Raw genomic sequence first — 20,866 nt, 5'->3', positions numbered from 1 at the left:
AAATAATATGTAATCCTTTTATGCTTTTTCTCTATTTTTTTGGTTATACTTATAAAATATATAATAAAAAATCATATCTTATTTTCTCAAATGAGAAAAAAATTTGAGAAGATTCAATTTCTGTGCCAATGATCCAATTTATGTGCTGTGTCGGCCAAGTAAAGCCCTACGTGAACGCGTGTTAAACCAACACCCCATATTCATATTACGCTCTTCGATCTTCATGGCTCCTTGGATTTGCATTCAATTTTTCACTCAGAAAATTATGTTCTAGATGTTGTAAAAGAAATAAAAGATATACTAAATATAAAATAAAAATATATAAATAGAAGATTCTAGTATTAATATAATTAGTTTGATAAAAATTATTCATATATTTATAAGTAATAACAAAAGAAAGAGGAAAACTATTAGTAGAGAATAAAAAGAGAGAAAGGTATTTTTATTGATTATGTGTGTAATCCCTTTGTTTCGGTATATGTATTTATAGGCACACAAAACTTACGTTTCAAATTTTATTAAGTTTGCTTTATCTAAGAATTTATTTCTTTTAAAATAAGGAAAATATGTCATCCATAAATGAACATTCATTATCCTTATCTATCTTGGTCACAACCATAGTAGCTAGAATCTCGATTTAACTCTTAAAATCTTCCGATATTACGATTTTAAATGAGTTTATCGATTTTACGAAATTTGTACTAAGTCTGAGGATTTTACGATTTAAATCTTGTTAAGATTTTACGTTTTACGTTTTTTATTTATTTTTTCGATTTCACGTAAAATCTCGATTTTCTCTACCTTGGTCACAACACTCCTCTTTAGATAACTATTTAGGATTTTGTCTCATCCTTATCCTTATCCATCATCCTTTTGTTTTTTTCTGTTTTAAAGGAGGAGGTAGATCACGGTTAGGAAAGGGGGGAGGGGGGAAGATATATATATATATAAGGGGGCTAAGGGGGTGGGGGTTTATATATATATAGTAGGGGTATGAGAATCACATATATAAACATGTAAGGGAAATAGGGAATAAATAGGAAAGGGGAAAAGGAAAAAAATTGATGGATGAAGATGACACATAGTGGGACGGAATCATTTGATTTGGTGCAGGATTTATATTGATTTGGTTTGGAATTAGTTAATAAAAATAAGTTGGCGCCTAATTTAAAGATGGTGGCGCCTAACATGGAGTGAAAGATGATTCCAGTGCCTAACTTTATTTGTGAGTTTCACTTGGTGCCTAATTTTATGTGTGTTCTCCTCTCCTGGCGCCTAACACCCATCCAGCAATAAACTTTAATTGGTACGCATGACTGGTGCCTAACTTCAAGGGGGAAGGAGGGGAGGGAGGGAGGGAGGGGATAAATAGTAGGGGGTATGGAGATGACATATATAAGCATGGAAGGGAAATAGGGAATAAATAGGAAAGGAGAAAAAGAAAGGAATTGATGGGTGAAGATGACACATAGTAGGACGGAATCGTTTGATTTAGTGCAGGATTTATATTGATTTGGTTTGGAATTAGTTAATAAAAATAAGTTGGCGCCTAATTTAAAGATGGTGGCGCCTAACATGGAGTGAAAGGTGATTCCAATGCCTAACTTTGCTTGTGAGTTTCACTTGGTGCCTAACTTTATGTGTGTTCTCCTCTTCTGGCACCTAACACCCATCCAGCAATAAACTTTAATTGATATGCATGACTGGTGCCTAACTTCAAAGGGGGAAGGAAGGTGGATATATATATATATATATATATATATATATATATATATATAAGGGGGTTAAGGAGAGGGGGTTATATATATAGTAGGGGGTATAGGGATGACATATATAAGCATGGAAGGGAAATAGGGAATAAATAGGAAAGGAGAAAAGGAAAGGAATTGATGGGAAAATTGATGGGTGAAGATGACACATAGTGGGACGGAATTATTTGATTTGGTGCAGGATTTATATTAATTTGGTTTGGAATTAGTTAATAAAAGCAAGTTGGCACCTAATTTAAAGATGGTGGTGCCTAACATGGAGTGAAAGGTGATTTCAGCGCCTAACTTCGCTTGTGAGTCCCACTTGGTGCCTAACTTTATGTGTGTTCTCCTCTTCTGGTGCCTAACACCCATCCAAAAATAAACTTTAATTGGTACGCATGACTAGTGCCTAACTTCAAGAAGTGAAGTTAGGCACCACCCCTCCGGGGAACAACACCAAAACGCATGCATCATTGGCGCCTAACTTCAGAAAGTAAAGTTAGGCGCCACCTTGTCCGCACCATCTTCCTCCAGGGTGAAGATGGATGAAGTTGACACATAGTGGGGCCGAATCATTTGATTTGGTGCAGGATTTATATTGATTTGGTTTGGAATTAGCTAATAAAAGCAAGTTGGCGCCTAACTTGGAGTGAAAGGTGATTCCAGCGCCTAACTTTGCTTGTGAGTCCTATTTGGCGCTAACTTTATGTATGTTCTCCTTTTCTGGCGCCTAACACCCATCCAGCAACAAACTTTAATTGGTACGCATGACTGGCGCCTAACTTCAAGGCCACCTCTCCAGGGAACAACACCAAAACGCATGTATCATTGGCGCCTAACTTCAGAAAGTGAAGTTAGGCGACACCCTGTCTGTAACATCTTCCTCCAAGGTGTCCGAAACTCTATTTTAATGCACATGTTCCTATTCTAATCACTTTGTATGATCAAAATACACATAAAACAAAGGAAAAATAGTAGAAATTCAAACAAAACTAAATAAACAAATAAAAAACATTAAAGTAAAAAAATCAAACTTAAGGATACGAAAACATCGGATTGCCTCCTGACAAGCGCTTCTTTAACATTATTAGTTTGACGGTTGATTGTTGTTTTTTCTTCCTCTTCTTTCAGTTAGTTAAAAGAAATGACTCCAAGGAAGTAGAGGAGAAAATTAGTTCCTCCTGATATAAATTCCTTCTAACAAGCTCTCTTTTATTGTGATTAGCTTGATTTACCTTGTTTGTTAGGGTAGAGGTTGGATTGTTTTTTGCTGACCTTCTCTTTTTCATGGATATTTTCTTCTGTTTTTTTGTCACAATCCCCTTTTTAGTGCTTTCCTTGTTTGCCTTCACTTCTTTAATTTCAAAATTTGGGTGTTGTGTGATGGTTGGAGTGTATCCTTTATCAAGAACTTCTTGAATTGGTGGTTCAATAAATTCACTCTCTATGCCACTCTCTGCTTCATTGGAATGTAGATTCTCATGATTGTTTTCATTCCTTACAACCTCCTTTGTTTGTGCATCTTTTTTCTTTGTTTGTGCATATTCCTCTTCTTCCATATATGAGGATGGAGAGTTCTCTAATTCATTGGAGTATGAACTCATTTGATTGGTTTCCTCACTTTCTTTCATAGGATCTTGCATTGTATCTCTTGGGAAGGAGTTTGTTTGTTCCTCTTCCTGGGGCTTGATAATCAACTCCACATATTTATCTTTATTTTTTACACTCATCCTCATATCATGTATGCATTCTTTCATGAGATGTTCAAAAGCTGATGGTTCTTGATATAAATAAGGAGATGGTGGCTCTTGATATGAATAAAAAGAGGAGGATGGTTCTTGGTATGAGTAGGGAGATAGTGGCTCTTGATATGAGTAGAAAGATGATGGTTCTTGATATGGATAGAGAGGTGGTGGTTCTTGGTATGAATATGGAGATGATGGTTCTTGATAGTTGGAACATGGAGCACTGAAGTTTTTTTGGTTTTGACTTTGCCAACCAAAATTCGGGTAGTTCCTCCGATCCATCCACAATAATATGAATCACTCATTGGGTGTGAGTAGTAACACATGTGATCTCTTTCTATTATTTTTCCTTAGCACAAAATATCAAACAGAATTAAACGCACCATGTGGTAAACAGGCAAGTAAAAAAGAAAGAACATAAAGAAAAATAAAAATAAAAAAAATAAAATAAAATATAAAAAAAACGAAAATAAACTGAATAATTAAGAAAATAAAATAACTAATAAACAAAAAGGAATATAAAATTAAAACTCAATAAGTAAAATAACTAGGAAGAATAAACAATTAAGGGGACACTAAACTTAATTTCAGAAATTAAGCGAAAAAAATTTTAAATAAAATAAATCAAAATATATATATATTTTAAAAGAAATAAGTTAAATGAAATTAAAGCAAAAATGCCTAATCTAAGAAATCAAACAACCAGTAGTTATCAATCACAGTCAATCCCCGGCAACGGCGCCAAAAACTTGGTGCGGAATTTATAACCCACAAACTAACCAGCAAGTGCACCAGGTCGTACCAAGTAGTACCTCAAGTGAATGAGGGTCGATCTCACGAGTATTGATGGACTAAGCAACAATGATTGAATGATTTACTTAATTAAACAAGCAGAAAATAGTACTTGAGTCTCAATTGCATTAAACAGTAAATTCAGAATATAAAAAAGCAAGCAGTAAACGGTTTGTGAAATATATGGAGAAAACAGTTAAGGTTTCAAAGATATTTATTTTCCGGATTAACTTTTCTTACCAACTACTTTAATCATGCAAGATTCAATTTATGGCAAACTATATGTGACTAAACCTTAATTCCTTAGACCTTTTTAGTCTCCTCTAACCTTCATCAACCGCCAATTCTTTGGTCACTTGATTCCAATTAGAGGGTTAAGTTCAAATCTAGTTTATGTGCTACAAAAACCCTAATTACCCAAATATAAGAGGATTATATGTCACGTATCCCGTTAAGTCCAGATAATTAAAAATTTAGGAGAAATTATTTTCAAGCTGTTGTTCAAGCAAAGAGCTTTTCCAAGTTTTACAAGAACTCAATTAGAATAAGGTCATACTTCCGTTCCACCCAGATTCATAAAATAAAGAACGAAAATAATTCTTGAAATTGAAATCAATACATGAATTAAAATAGAACATGAATAGTATTAATCGATAGAATAAACAGAGCTCCTAACCTTAACAGTGGATGTTTAGTTGCTCATGATTCAGAGAGAAAAATAAGGATTCTGAAAAACTGTAAAGTGTGGAATGAGGTATGAGAGAAGAGATCCCCGAAGGGCTGATTCTTTTCCTTTTTATATCTAATCCTAATTAATATAAAATATATTTTCTAAAACTAAATAATATCTTTTCCTATTTGTAAATAAAATAAAGTTTTAATCAAAATTAATAAAAGATCTTTGAATGAATGCTTGGAGGAGCGTGGGGACCATGTCTTGATTCAAGGTTGGCGCCTAACTTGGAGTTTTTCAAGTTAGGCGCTACTATGGCAGTGAACTTGGGCATGTCTTCCTTTGTCTTAGCGCCTAACTTGGGAAAAGCCAAGTTAGGCGCCACCCTTGCAGCATGGTTTTGGCGTGTGGAGTCTCCTTTGGCGCCTAATTTGGGATTTCTTAAGTTAGACGCCACCAAGGTCGAATTGTTGAAGAAGTTTACACTATTATACATCGTTGGAAAGCTCTGAAAGTTAACTTTTCAATGCCATTGGAATCACATCAATTGGACTTATGTAACTTGAGTTATTTTTGTTGGAGTGCAGAGAGATCAGGGTTGATAACATCATTCACTTTCTTCTCTTTTTCTACAGAAACTCCATCAAATCCATCCGAATGCTACCTGAAATAAATAGAATTGCACACAACTCAAAGTAGCATCCATAGTGGCTAAAAGATATTTAAATCTTGATTAAATTCAACAATTTGAATGCAAATTCACTAGGAAAAGATAGAAAAGATGCTCACGCATCAATATGATATCTATTTCTGCGAATATCTTTGAAACTCAATAAGTTTCTTAGAGACTTAGTAGACAATAGTGCATTATTTATTATGAATTTTGTTCCTCCAAGAAACAAAATTATAGCTCTTCCGGAGCCTTCTATCACATTGCCTGAGCCAATTATAGTATTAACATATTCTTCTTTTGGCACAAGATGGATAAAATATATATTACTTTTGAGAATGGTGTGCGAAATTACACTATCCGCAAGGCAAACATCTTCACTATATCTCCTTACCATTCTCTTTAGAGACAAATAATAAAATGAGTAGAAATATCTACGCAGTAAAATCATTTCCTTGATTGAAAATATTTTTATAAGAAGTATAGTATAAAATTTTATTATTATTATCTTGGCACATTCAGTAACTTGATAAATATTTTATCAAACATTATTCATATATATCACACTTGAAATTCAAATGCATAAAACTTCATAAGAAGTTTCTTATATTATTTATTCACGTGAATACTTAACAAATACATATATTAAATTATTCCATCATTGATCAAATGACCAATATTTCCTTCAGGATCCTCAAAGAAATCAGATACATCATAATGAGTGGTGGAATTTTCAGCATCATTTGAAACAAATTTTGTTTCCTTTTCTTTGTCGTCTTTTTTTCAAAGATGCTTGATATAGATCGACTAGGTACCTTGGTGTATGACAGGTACAAGACCAATGGCTATTTCCACCACAACGGAAATATTTATCCTCAATTGATTTATTTTGCCCAATATTTCTTTCTCTATCCCACTTCTGGTGAGATCATTTCTTGTGAACATAACTCCTTTTTCTTCCATAATTTTTCTTGTTACCAAAATCTTGTCATTTACCTCTTCTGGGATTATGATTTGCCGCATTTGCTTCAGAAAATGGGGCAGCGCTAACTGGGCGCGCTTCATGATTTTTTAAAAACAAATCATTGTTGCATTCAGCAACAAGAAGGCAAGAAATTAACTCAGAATATTTTTTAAATCTTTTTTCTCGATACTGCTGCTGCAGGAGCACATTCGAGGCATGGAAGGTCGAGAAAGTTTTCTCTAACATATCGGGCTTGAGAAAGTATCACCATCTTTTGATGATTATACCTTTCGTCAAGGTCTTTCCACAGATCTGCAGGATCTTTTAATGTGAGATATTCATTTTTCAATCCTTCGTCAAGATGACAACGAAGAAAAATCATGGCCTTGGTTTTATCCTTCTGAGATACATTATTTTCAGCCTTAATGGTATCTCCAAGATCCAGTGAATCAAGATGGATTTTAGTATCTAATATCCATGATAAATAGTTATTTCCAGATATATCAAGAGTATTAAATTCAAGATGAAAGAGTTTCGACATAATGAAAATTTGTTAGCTGGAGTCTTCTAAAATTTGATCAGAGTCTCGTGCTGATAACGTGTTGTAAAATAAATAAAAGATATACTAAATATAAAATAAAGATATGTAAATAGAAGACTCTAGTATTAATATAATTATTTCAGTAAAAATTATTCATATATTTATAAGTAGTAACAAAAGAAAGAGGGAAGAAAACTATTAGTAGAAAATAAAGAGAAAGAAGGGTGTTTTTATTGATTGTGTATGTAATCCTTTTGTCTCAGTACATGTATTTAGGCACACAAAGCTTACGTTTCAAATTTCGTTAAGTTTGCTTCATTCTAAAAACTTATTTTTTTTAACATAGAAAAAATATGCCACCTATAAATGGGCATTCATCGTCCTTATCCATCCTCGTCACAACACTAGATTCTTTTTCTTTGATATATAGATTTTTATTTTTTTCCTTTTTGGAGGGGGAGTGGGGTTTGTTTGTATTTGGGTTTGAAATAATAAATTAATTAATTAATTAATATCTACTCATTATAATAATTTGTCACTTGTTTTGTTATTTTATTGTTTGGTAAAATATTAGAGTTTAAGAAGAAATTTAAAGGTTTATATGTATAAAATATATATTAAAAATAATATAAATAATATATATTTATACAAAAATATATAATAACTAATTTAATAGTTAATTTTTTATGTAAATATAGTATTTTTAATAAGAATAAAGATCCAACCCGATCCTTGTTCATTTTTACAAAAGATAAGGTATTTTTTGTCTAAAAAAAAAAGGATATTTTGATCCATAACCTTTTTATTTAGGATAATATGATTCTTCTGTTAAAAATTTTGTTAAATAGTAATAAAAATTAGTTTTGTGGAGATTTTATTTGTAATTTGTGAGGTTTTAAACTCCCACAAACTATTAATAAGTTTATTTTTGAAAAATTTCTTCACCGGTGGTAGTTAAGTGGAAAAAGACTATTGGTAGAAATGACGTCGTAAGAGAAAAAGTACTGGGTAAAGTACTAAATTGGTCTTCTACGTTTGGGCATAATCCTGTTTTGGTCCTTAAAGTTTAAAGTGTCCTATTTAAATCTAAAAAAGTTTCATTTAGATTCAATATAGTCCCACCGTGAGGTCAAAGTTAAATAATTAATCAAGTATCCTACATGATAGTAATACAAGAACAAGATCGATAATATGGAGAATAAGTACAAGCTTCAGAGGCACGAAATCAACAGTGAATGCATCAATATATTTATTTATCATTCTCTTTAGTTCTATAGAAAATATTTCATTTAAATTGTAAGAAAAATGATAAATAAATGTATTGATGCATTCACAGTTGATTTTGTACTTCTAGAGCTTGTACTTATTCTCCAGATTATCGACCTTGTTCTTGTACTGCTGTTGTGTAGGACATTTGGTTAATTATTTAACTTTGACCTTACGGTGAGACTATATTGAAGCTAAATGAAACCTTTTTGCATTCAAATAGGACGCTTTAAACCTTAAGGACTAAAACAACATTACACCTAAACGTGAGAGACCAATTTAGTACTTTACTCAAAAGTAATTGCAGTACGAAGATCTTATAAAGAAAAAAATAACATCGAACAAAAAATAAAATAAGATAACATTAATGTTGATAATATTTGTATTAATGACGATGACAATAAAAAAAATAATGATGGTGATAACGTATGGTTATACAATAGAAATAATAGAGGTAGAAGTGATAATTACGAGAATGAAAAAGGCGATAGAAGTAGTTGTCATAGTTAGTTATATCATTGAAAAAATTTTGTAGAGAAAATTCCACAAATTACAAATAAAACTCTCACGAAACTAATTTTTGTTACTATTAATGGATTTTTTAACAGAGGAGTCGTATTGTTCTAAAATGAAAAAATTGATGACCGAAGTACCCCTTTTTAGACAAAAGACGCCTTACCCTTCATAAAAATGGACAAAGGTCGAATTAGATCTTTACTCTTTTTAATAATAAAATCTTCATTTTATTATACACTAGTAGATATCCCCTCTATGTAAGGGAGGCTTAGATGCTTGAAGGATGACCCTCAGAATGCTCAAAGTTGTCGATGACAGAAGATGGCAAAAATGTATCAAGACGGAAGACTGAAAGCGAAAGGTGAGGAGTGACACACGATGCAATATCAAAAGAACTCAAGAACTGACAAAGCTTTCTCCTCATTGGCAACTATGGTGTATACATTGAAGGAAGATTTGAAATTGGCAAGTTCTAGTTCTTGGAGGAGACGTCCTAGAAGGTAATTTGTCGCATCATCCTTGTTGGGTGCTTGGGATGGCAATGGATAGGATAGTGCATGGACCAAATCTTATCCGTGAGTTCAAAATATCTCAACTCTAACCCTATCTGTTCTTAACTTGTGGGTATCTAACTCTATCCGTGAGTTACCGAAAAGATGCGACATTATTATATAATTTGACGATCATGCAAAATAAAAATTCAACACAAACAACAAAATCATCCCATAAATAACACAATTATCCCATAAACAACACAAAACATCAAATATTCAATTCTATATAAAAGCCTTTACTAAAATTAATAACACCGACACAAATAAAATCCTTGGAAGTCTATGAGCATTATATTTGATATAATTTTGTATTTATATATCGTTAAAATAGAACTCGCTTTGAAAATGAATTCTCTTAAATTTATTTGTAAAGTGTGATATCTTATCGTTAATATCTTCTCTCACATATTTTTTTTTATCTCACTTAAAGAGTGTACGATAAAAGATCACACTACTTTACAAAAAAATTGAAAAAAAAATTAAGAGGATCCATTCCCACTGGCTTTTATATAAAAAAGACGTAATAAATCATCAATTAATGACTTTGGCTTAGTGATTAAAGTTTTTTTTACACCAAGTGAGAGTCCTATATATATATATATATATCCCTCAACCGCACCCTACCTGCTCCGCACTCAACTCTATCCACTGCGGGTTGTGTTGGGTACATGCGGGTAGGATACATACTGCCACCGGCGCTCTTTGTTGGCGTCAATTAGCCTCGATGACGAGGTTGAATTTCAAACCAGGGAGGGAGCAATGCCGGCTTCAAACCAAATGAGCAATATCTAATAATCATTAGAGGGTCTCTGTCGAGCTCAGTCCTCGGTGAATATACAATTTGGATTACAGCTCTAAAAGGGAGAACTTATAGAAAAATAAAATTATTTTTACACCTCTATTTTATCTATTTTAAAATGTTTAATTATTTTGTTAGTTTCTATAATTTTATTAAATTTTTAATTAGGTCTCTATAATTTTTTTCTTTTTAGTTGGGTTTCTACACTATTTTTAATTTATAATAAAATCTTTTCTAATCTAAAAAAAATGTTAGAATTAACTGAATATTTCTTTACAAATTAAAAATATTCATAATTAAAAACCTAACTAAATTTTTGTCTGCATGTATTTTGGAAGAAATATTTGATTAATTTTAACATTTTTTATACCCAATTAAAAAAAAGTACAAAAATCTTTTTAAAAATTTGATGAAATTACAAAAGATCAACAGAATAATTAACCCATTTCAAAAGCAATTAAAACTTTTCAATTTTCCACAACCAAATTTATTACCCGTATAATGTACAATAATTATAACATTGAGCAATGTCACATGTATTCTCTTCATTAGTTAGTCAATTCTTAGCCACCAATAATCACAATAAATATAGTCACCAGATGCGTATATCAATATCAAATTGAACCTATAAAATATTGACACTTCATTAAGTTATTATGTTTGCATGTTAAACATATTTTGGATATAACACTCGTTTGACATGCGTGTCTTCTTGTTTAATTGTGTTTTAATAAAAAATTCTTTTTCTAACACATTTAGACATACTTAAATACCATCACATATCAGCGTGTCTAATTTTATTTTTAACATGTATTCTTGAAATAAATTTAGAAATAATATATTATTATTTATAGAAATAAAAAATATTTTAAATACTTTATATAATTTAAAAAAGACATTAAAAATAGTTAAAAAATTAATTTATATTTTTATATCAATATATTATTAAAATAACATTACAATTCATCTTAAAAATACTTTATATTTTATGATAAAGTATTATTTTGGTCATTAACATTTGATCCAAATTCTAATTTGGTCTCTAACTTTTCAAACATTTTATTTCTGTCCTAAAAATTTTCAAACAGGTTCAATGTGGTCCTATTGTTAAATTTGACTCTAATAGTTAATAGAATGAGTGATGTAGATGTTAATAACGTTACCAATCAAGTCATATCTTCTTTCATGTGTTAAAAGAAACATAACCAAAACATTCTTGTAACACTTCTCGTCAATTTTTTTTTTCTACAAAACTCCAAATTCTAACAATCAATCATTAACGCTTCAAAATCAAAGAAAAAACTTTTATATTATTGATCGTTGGTAGATCAATTTTAGTTTTACTTACATATTAAAGTTGAATATTGACTTTTCAATATAAGAATTATTTGTATCAAATTTAATGGTGAGATAATATTAAACCCACTTAAAAAAATTTTTGAGCTTAAAATAAGATGTTTAAAAAATTTTGGGACTGAAATAAGATTTTGAAACGTTATGAATCAAATTAGAATTCGGTCCAAATATTGAAGATCAAAATAATACTTTACCCCATATATATATATATATATATATATATATATATATATATATATATATATATATATATATATATATATGTTATCATATTTTATAAAAATTTAAAATTCGTGTGTTTACGTATCATGTGTTATATCGTATCCATGTTTCATAGAATTTAAGCTCAGACACGAATTTAACCCTTTGGTAACTTATCTGCAAGTAAGTTTTAAAATCACTTATGCAGGGTCTATTTTTCTGTGGAGACGCTAATCTAATATAGAAGAAAAGTCCTTTAACTTACCTCATTCCAAGCTTTAAATGTTCCTTGTTCTTTGATTAGTGGAGGAATTCGGTGTTACAAATTGGACTTTAAAGAACAAGTCCTCAAAGAGCTCGACTGATTTTTATTATAATTATTTGAAAGGAGAGGCTTCGGCGAGTCTTTGAGCATCTCTAGGAGTCTCTAAAAGAAGTGCTAGTAATATCATTTAAATTGAACTAGGAACTATTTATTTTACCTTATGCATAGTATCTAAGATTTTTTTTCTACTATTTTTCTATGTTATTTTCTTCTCTCAATTTCACTCATAAATATTTAAAAATTTTCTTTATTTATTTTTTTATCTTAATTTTTGGATATTATATTTATTTATTTATTGAATAAAATATTACTATTATCTTAAAAAAAAAAGTCTTATTAGGGTTGATGCTAAATTGGTGGGTTAGATCATCATTGATCATTGATCACACCAACTAAAATACCTTAACTTGTTGTAACTCGAAATATAGCACACTGTTTTTTAGGGTGGCAACAGGATGGGTAAGGGCGGATTTTTGCTCTACTCGACCTCGTCTTGCTGTACAACAACTCGCATAGAACCTGCCCCATTTCTACCCGTGGGTAGTAAAACGTTGAACCCTAACTCGCCCCTATCCGCCTCTATAATTATTAAAATTCAATAAATAAAATAAATTTTCAAAATTTATATAACCATCATCACATACATAACATAAATTAAATAAAAAATTTAAATATAATATAATATTATCAATTATTTACTAATTATTTTACATATATTATACATATTATATATTAAAATTATATATATTATATATATAGCGAGATGGGTAAGGGCGGATATTACATAAACCCAACCCCGCCCCATCCCTCCCAAGAACCTACCCCACTAAAAATCCGTCTTGATGCGAGATGGATAATTACCCGCCCCCAACAAGTATGGACGGGTGGGTAGCCGCGGGTAGGGATGGCAAAATTTCCCGAGACGCGGGGATCCCTGCAGGGACTGCCCCGAATGGAGATCCGATTATGGGGAATTTTCCCCATGGGGATGGGGATGGGGGACAAAATTCCCCCGAAGTAAGCGCGGGGACCCGAGCGGGGATTCCCGCCCCGTCCCCGCTATTCCCCGAAATTTATGAATTCCTTGAATCATCCTTAATAGTTTATTTCTCATATATATTTTTTAGTCATTTCTCACACACACATATATAGAGAAACCCAAAACTCCTAATCTTTATTTGCATAACCCTTCTTCAATTCAGAGATCACTAAAGTTGTCCATACTCTATCCAACCTCTCTGCAGCCACCCCCTCGTCACCCTTCTCACCGCATCATCACACCTCACCGTGCCATCACCCTTACTGCGTCGTAATTTCTATTTGTGGCGTTCCTTTTCGTAACTTTGTCGTCGTGTCCATTCTCATTCTCCTCTCTGTTGCCGCGTCTCTCACCTCGTCCATTGTTTTATCCTTTGGCTCGTCGTTGCGTCCCCCATTGCGTTATTTCGAAAGAAGTCACCATCGTATCATTTAGACTTTTTGTATAAAATCTTGCAGTTTTTGTATAAGATAGATACTTGCAGCTCTATTCATATGAAAATTAATAATTAGTTAGAACTATTATGTAGATGGGGAATGGGGTCCCCGCGGGGAATGGGGCTCCGTGGGGAATGAGGATGGGGACCAATATTCCCCCACGGCGGGGAATGGGGGCGGGGATGGGGAGCAAATCTGAGGGCGGGAATGGCAGGGAGGCATCCCCCGCCCCTGCCCTGCCCCATTGACATCCCTAGCCGCGGGTTCGGATAGTATTATATAAAAACCCAATGTGAGTGAGACAACAACTTAACACATTACATAAAACCTTAAACGTGGCTGCGAGATTCATCATAGGAGAAGCACTCACTTCTCTTCTCTCTGTTGGAATTGCTTTCACGGTTTGCACTATGTCCCTTTTATTATAAAACTTTCATTATTTCTTTGTTCTGCACTTCTGCTTCTGCTCATTGTATTCTTCTATATAATTCATGCAAATCGCTCTAAAAAATTGAACTCGTGTTGCTGGTTTCTTCTTGTGTCCATTTCTATAACATCAACATGCATGCTTGGATAACTTCTTATTTTGATCTTTTATAATAACCTTGGATTTTCTGAATTCTGAAGTAAGGGTTGGTGAAGTTTTCTTCCATGTTATGTCTACTGGATTTCAGATTCTGCATTAAACAATATCAATGAGAATGCTGACAAATTTCTTTTATCCTCAGACACACAGTTTTGTTATCTCAGCTGGTTTCATAGCCGTCCGTTTTTCATTTTTCTTTTATTTATTTATTTATTCTTTGGAATCTCTGAAGATTCCCTTTTTTCATTGAACTCCTTCTTGGAAATGACACCTATCATTTATATCTTTACATATATGACATGAAAATTGTCATATAGAAATAGGAATATCTCTTAAACCATAAGATTATTCTGTTGCAAAATGTTTTCTTCTCCCCATCACTTTTTCTTTTTAATATTTTTATTTTCTGGCTCCAAGTCCAAGCAATAATTAATGGGACCCTTTTTACTCTTTCATGGATAGTAAATATATAAATAAGGAATGTAATGTAATACAAAAACACCACAACTTCTCTTTTTGGAGTATAGTTGCAATTTTTTTTATCCATAATCTTTTCCTTGAGGTTAATATTCTTTTCTAATTTGCCTTGTAAATGACTGAATTATATTTGATTTTATTTTTTCTGTTAGTATGAATTACTAAACCAGAAATCCATTGCCATTTCCTTTAGTAGTATAATTCATTCTGGTTGAAGAGAAAAATTAGAAGAAAATATTTGCATACATTAAGGCATTAGTAATTGCTTCTGGGCCCTCACTGATATATGATTTTGTCATTGTGTATTTGTGTTTGGTTTATGATAGTTTTTGCATGTCAACCTCACACGTATACTAATACAAGTGAACCTCAGAATCATGCCCCTTACAACTATATATATAGTGTGAAATTAATGTTTCTGTGCATGTGTCATGTGAGTCTGTGACACTGCTACCACCATCCAAAATCCAAACAGTTGTGTGTGTTGTAGTGGTTAACCCCTGGCACACTCTTCAAGCTCTTTTGCTCTGTCCCTCATTATAGAAGATGCATGCTTTCTTGTCAAATGAAGGGTGCAAAACATCATCACTCATACTAGTCACTTGGCATGATAAGCTAAATTGTGATATTTGAATGCCACATGTGTTTGGAAATTGGTGTCTATTGTGTTAGGCATTTTCACATCCTTTCTTTTCTTTTCTCTATTTTTATAGGATTCCCAAGGCATAATAGAACTTCAAATAACTGGTTGTAATATCAGAAATCCTTTCTTTGCTGTTTTTCTGGTCATGGTTTAAGTCACTCTCATCTGCAATGACTATCATTCATTCATTTTCTTAGATATCAGAACCATTAGCTTTGTAGTAGTGCAAAGTGCTAACTCTTTCTTTCTACATTGGTAACAGGAGCTTTAACAACACAACAATGGGAGCTGGAGGGCGTGTCACTAAGATTGAAGCTCAAAAGAAGCCTCTTTCAAGGGTTCCACATTCAAACCCTCCATTCAGTGTTGGCCAACTCAAGAAAGCAATTCCACCACATTGCTTTGAACGTTCTCTTTTCATATCATTCTCATATGTTGTCTATGATCTCTTAATGGCCTACTTACTCTTCTACATTGCCACCACTTATTTCCACAAGCTTCCATACCCATTTTCCTTCCTTGCTTGGCCAATCTATTGGGCCATCCAAGGCTGCATTCTCACCGGTGTTTGGGTGATTGCTCATGAGTGTGGCCACCATGCCTTCAGCAAGTACCAACTTGTTGATGACATGGTTGGTTTGACCCTTCACTCTTGTCTATTAGTTCCTTATTTCTCATGGAAAATCAGCCACCGCCGCCACCACTCCAACACAGGTTCCCTCGACCGCGACGAAGTGTTTGTCCCGAAACCAAAATCAAAGGTATCATGGTATAACAAGTACATGAACAATCCACCAGGGAGGGCTATTTCCCTTTTCATCACACTCACACTAGGATGGCCCTTGTACTTGGCCTTCAATGTTTCTGGCAGACCCTATGATAGATTTGCAAGCCACTATGACCCTTATGCTCCCATATACTCTAACAGGGAAAGGCTTCTAATTTATGTCTCAGATTCATCTGTCTTTGCTGTAACATATCTGCTATATCACATAGCAACTTTGAAAGGTTTGGGTTGGGTGGTATGTGTTTATGGGGTGCCATTGCTCATTGTGAATGGGTTTCTAGTTACCATAACCTATTTGCAGCACACACATGCATCATTGCCTCACTATGATTCATCCGAATGGGACTGGTTAAGAGGAGCATTGGCAACAGTGGACAGAGATTATGGGATACTGAATAAGGCATTTCATCATATAACTGATACGCATGTGGCTCATCATTTGTTCTCAACAATGCCTCATTACCATGCAATGGAAGCAACCAATGCAATAAAGCCAATATTGGGTGATTACTACCAATTTGATGGCACCCCAGTTTACAAAGCATTGTGGAGAGAAGCCAAAGAGTGCCTCTATGTGGAGCCAGATGATGGAGCTTCTCAGAAGGGTGTTTATTGGTACAAGAACAAGTTCTGATGCATAGTCAGAGTTGGAAACGTTTGTGTTAAATTAGAAACTTAAGTACTTTAGTAACTTGTAATGGTCATCAACAAAAATAAAGAATGTGTGTGTGGATTTGCCATGTAATGTACTACTACTACTAGTACTACTAGTTTTTGTGAAATACTAGCTTGGTGTGACTTGTGATCATAGATTTATTTAATGCAATATTACTATTGTGCTAAGCATTTTGAAAATTTCTTCCTTCTTTCTTTTTCTTTTGTTTCTTTCCCCAAAGATGCAGATCTATCTAAAAGAAGCATTTAACATTAACTACTAAGAAATCTCATTAATATTTTTTACACTCCATTAAGTTATTTCTTTCCAAAATGGTAAAAGATCTAATGCATACACACATTTTATTAGTGCTGATTTGGGTTGGTAGATGAGATCAACTTTAAGGCTCCTATGTCTTGCTTAATGATAGTTGTATCTAGCTGTTTAAATTTTAAGTAGTATTTAATTTTAGTTTATAAATTTAATTTTAATACACTAGTAAATTAGTTTTAACATTTTATACATACATTTAAATAATTATATTTTTAATTAACTATGTGAACGATTATTCAAAAAAAATAAATATAATTAAATAATTTTGTAAAATATTTTATTCTATGGATGCATTAAAATTAAGTTCTTAATTTATAATTAACACTCTCTTTTTATCTTTTTTATTTTCAATTTTTTCAAAAATTCATTTTAAATAATGATAATTTAATCATTTAAAGTTATTTAAATTTTTTTTCCGTAGCCAAATACTTTACAGCATATATTCCTATTCCCTTAAACTACTTTATTAAAATAATAATAATAATAATAATACGACATGTCATCCGATACAATTACTCTGAAGTGGACATGTATAATAAATCTATAGAATATAGTGCGAATTTTTTACGATAAGTATGTACTAATTGCACCGTTACATCTTAAATTCTTATGAATAATACTACTACAATAATGTTTGAGAGATATTAAAATTTCAGCTCAAATAACTCAAAATTAATTTATTTAGTATTTATTAATTATAATTAAAATAATAATATAATTTTAAATATAATAAATATATAATTATAAAGATTATATATATAAAATTATAATATTAAATTAAACAAGATAAACTTAATTATGCGAATAAGTTATAACTTAAATGACATAATCTTCCTATACTCAATTAAGAAGTTGCGGATTCGAGTCTTTTATCTTTGGTAAAAAAAAGATAAACTTAATTATTATTTTTTAAATATTACGGAAATAATATGTTAACTTTTTACTTAACAAAATGTAAAAAGATCAGTATCTAATTTTAAAATCTATTCATCAAAGGTACAAAGAGTTAAAGATAATTAAATTGAGTACATGTAAACGTAAAGATAATGTCATAATAAAGAGTAATTAAATACGAAAAATAATAAAGAGTAATTAAGGAAATTATAGGAATAATTAGTGTTGCAGTAACACACTAAACCTTGTTTACCAGAATTGCTTGGCGAAGCTGATAAAGTAACCGCTGTCATCTTTTTCTCCGTCAACACCATCATTCATCACTTTCCATTTCATCTTCACTGTGCTTCCGCACCAAGCAATTTAACATCGATTTTCTCCGTTGAATTCAGGTTCCTCTCTCCCCCTTCTCCTTCTCTTTCTCTCTTTTTATTTTCTATGCGAGGGTCGATTTTTATCAGGATTCGTAGATCCCCCAGATTAGATCACAGGGTTTGGTTGGGTTTCTAGTTTTTAGACTCACTTTTGTTAAAGTTCTCTCTTTTTCTCCATTGGGTTTTTCTTGCTTAAGCTGTATTCCCCATAATATCAAAGGATCGAAGGCGAATTGGGATTGTAGTTTTATTACTCTCTGTTCATCATTTGACTGTAGATTTTGCTAGATCGAAACCGTGCATGCACCATAATTGTGAATTGGATATTTTCCTTCAGTGATTGCAAATTCTGAACCCCACCCCCCACCCCCCCATACAAAAATTCTTTTTCTGAACAGAATTTTTCATTCGGTTTAGCTTATGAATTGAACTAGAACCTAAAAACCTAATTCTTCAGTAGTTGTAGTTGTCATAACTTTTTGTGCTTTTTTTTTTTTTGGTTTTCATTTTAATTAATATCTGTTATTAGCAGGGTGAGCAGGTTATTGTGGTATTGATTGTAACTTGTGGTGGTGGTGCTTTGTGGAAATGAGTCAGAGAGGTTTAATATATAGCTTTGTTGCCAAAGGAACTGTTGTCTTAGCAGAACACACGCAATATACTGGAAATTTCAGCACCATTGCTGTTCAGTGCTTGCAGAAGCTGCCTTCAAATAGCAGCAAATACACATATTCATGTGATGGTCACACGTTTAACTTCCTCATAGATAGTGGATTTGGTATGGATTATTCTATGTTGTTTTGTGTATTATTGGCTCGGCTCTGCTGTTTTAGTTTTTTTTTTTTCCATTCAGCTGAAATGTTTCCCTCTGCTTTGCAGTTTTCCTTATTGTCGCAGATGAATCGGTTGGAAGGAGTGTTCCTTTTGTATTTCTTGAACGGGTGAAGGATGATTTTGTGAAGCGATATGGTGCGAGCATTAAGAATGACGGTGCCCATCCACTTGCTGATGACGATGAAGATGATGACTTATTCGAAGACAGATTTAGCATCGCCTATAATCTAGATCGTGAATTTGGGTTTGTATATGTTTGATCCTTTTTAAGTGTTTTTTTAACTGCTTTATGCTGCCATCTCCTTAGTATTTTCTTACCGTGTTGCTCAGACCAGCGCTTAAGGAGCATATGCAGTATTGCTTGACCCACCCGGAAGAAATAAGTAAACTATCGAAATTGAAGGCTCAGATAACCGAGGTCAAGGGAATAATGATGGACAACATTGAGAAGGTATATGACTCTAAGCTTAATGACACATACATGGACAATTCTTTTGTTGACATCAATCATACATTAACCGAGTCCTGCATCTTTGTAGAATGCTGATTTGTCTTGAATTGTACTGTTCTATCTCCATAATGTAGCCCCCTTACAATGTAAAATTAATTAATTACTAGCTTGTTCAATTAAAATTTTGAATGTTGCACCATCTTCTTTTTTATTGTTTTGAGTGTGTTGGCATGATTCTCAAGTTGCAAACCAGCAGATTTTGATAAGGTCAATCAGTATTGCATTTTACCACCTTTGCTAGTTTCTAATATCACAGTGAACAAGAATTTTAGACAATTAGGATGTAATAAACAATCTTGTTAAGGGAAGTAGAACAAAAATGAACAATTCCTTTTCGTATATGTATTTAGAAAAGGCATGCAACTTCAAACTGGCAACCATGGGTTCATGAAACAGCTTGGTGTTAAATTTCATAGCATGATACCATGTTCTTCAAAGTTTGTAATTCCATAATTTTGCATCTGGTTACTCGTAAAATGTATATGCATATCAATTCATTGGCTATGACAATTAGACCGGCACAGAGAGGATGCCAACCACTTAGTTTAGATCAATATTAAGAACTTTTAACCAACATTCGCACTCTCACTGGTCTGAAGGTTTTGGATCGTGGAGAGAAGATTGAACTTCTGGTTGACAAAACAGAAAACTTGCAATTCCAGGTATGTATGTATTTATTATTATTGTTTGAATCAAGATAATCTCTATGAAACAACTTATTAATGTGATTGTTTTTGTTTACCATTGAAAAATATAGGCCGACAGCTTTCAGAGGCAGGGGAGGCAGCTAAGAAGGAAGATGTGGCTGCAGAATCTCCAGATGAAGCTGATGGTGGGAGGAGGAATCCTTATCTTAATCATAGTATTGTGGGTTATTGCTTGTGGTGGTTTCAAGTGTTGATGGGATTTTGGAGCTATACGAAAATTGAAGTCTGAATCAGGGGGATGCACAAAACATATTCTACTTGTACATGGAATTTGGTGCTGAAAATTTGTGGTTACTATTGCTGAACCAAGCACATACATTAGACAACATAATTTAGCTGCTTGTTCATAACGTTTGTTGCTGCATTTATAATTGTATGTAATAGACCTTTAATAGTTTCTCCTTGCCTTTCTTTTGTTCAAGTAAATTATATTTGT

At 32.6% G+C, this 20,866-nt stretch overlaps 2 protein-coding genes across 11 annotated transcripts; both read left to right on the top strand.

Moving 5' to 3' along the window:
- The first annotated feature begins 13,806 nt into the window (after nucleotides 1-13,806).
- LOC112776164 (omega-6 fatty acid desaturase, endoplasmic reticulum isozyme 1) lies at nucleotides 13,807-16,977 on the top strand. 9 transcript variants are annotated; one of them, XM_025820199.3, is made up of 2 exons: nucleotides 13,807-14,030; nucleotides 15,598-16,977. In XM_025820199.3, exon 2 carries the CDS (start codon nucleotides 15,617-15,619, stop codon nucleotides 16,754-16,756), a length of 1,140 nt encoding a protein of 379 aa, XP_025675984.1. In that variant the 5' UTR covers nucleotides 13,807-14,030; nucleotides 15,598-15,616; the 3' UTR covers nucleotides 16,757-16,977. The 9 variants fall into 9 exon arrangements, with proteins under 9 accessions (XP_025675984.1, XP_072083774.1, XP_025675985.1 ...); XM_072227673.1 differs by lacking the exon at nucleotides 13,807-14,030 and adding an exon at nucleotides 14,131-14,255; XM_025820200.3 differs by lacking the exon at nucleotides 13,807-14,030 and adding an exon at nucleotides 14,542-15,477.
- A 1,227-nt stretch (nucleotides 16,978-18,204) lies between these two features.
- On the top strand, nucleotides 18,205-20,827 carry LOC112776226 (vesicle-associated membrane protein 727). 2 transcript variants are annotated; one of them, XM_025820298.3, is made up of 6 exons: nucleotides 18,205-18,396; nucleotides 18,911-19,156; nucleotides 19,258-19,456; nucleotides 19,543-19,663; nucleotides 20,323-20,385; nucleotides 20,481-20,827. In XM_025820298.3, exons 2-6 carry the CDS (start codon nucleotides 18,967-18,969, stop codon nucleotides 20,622-20,624), a joined length of 717 nt encoding a protein of 238 aa, XP_025676083.1. In that variant the 5' UTR covers nucleotides 18,205-18,396; nucleotides 18,911-18,966; the 3' UTR covers nucleotides 20,625-20,827. The 2 variants fall into 2 exon arrangements, with proteins under 2 accessions (XP_025676083.1, XP_025676084.1); XM_025820299.3 differs by having other exon boundaries at nucleotides 18,908-19,156.
- Nucleotides 20,828-20,866: the final 39 nt, after the last annotated feature.

The sequence above is a fragment of the Arachis hypogaea genome, chromosome 19, assembly GCF_003086295.3.
Source record: "Arachis hypogaea cultivar Tifrunner chromosome 19, arahy.Tifrunner.gnm2.J5K5, whole genome shotgun sequence".
Lineage (NCBI taxonomy): Eukaryota > Viridiplantae > Streptophyta > Magnoliopsida > Fabales > Fabaceae > Arachis > Arachis hypogaea.
Note: the sequence above shows the minus strand (reverse complement) of the source record. Positions and strands in the feature narration are given on the sequence as shown.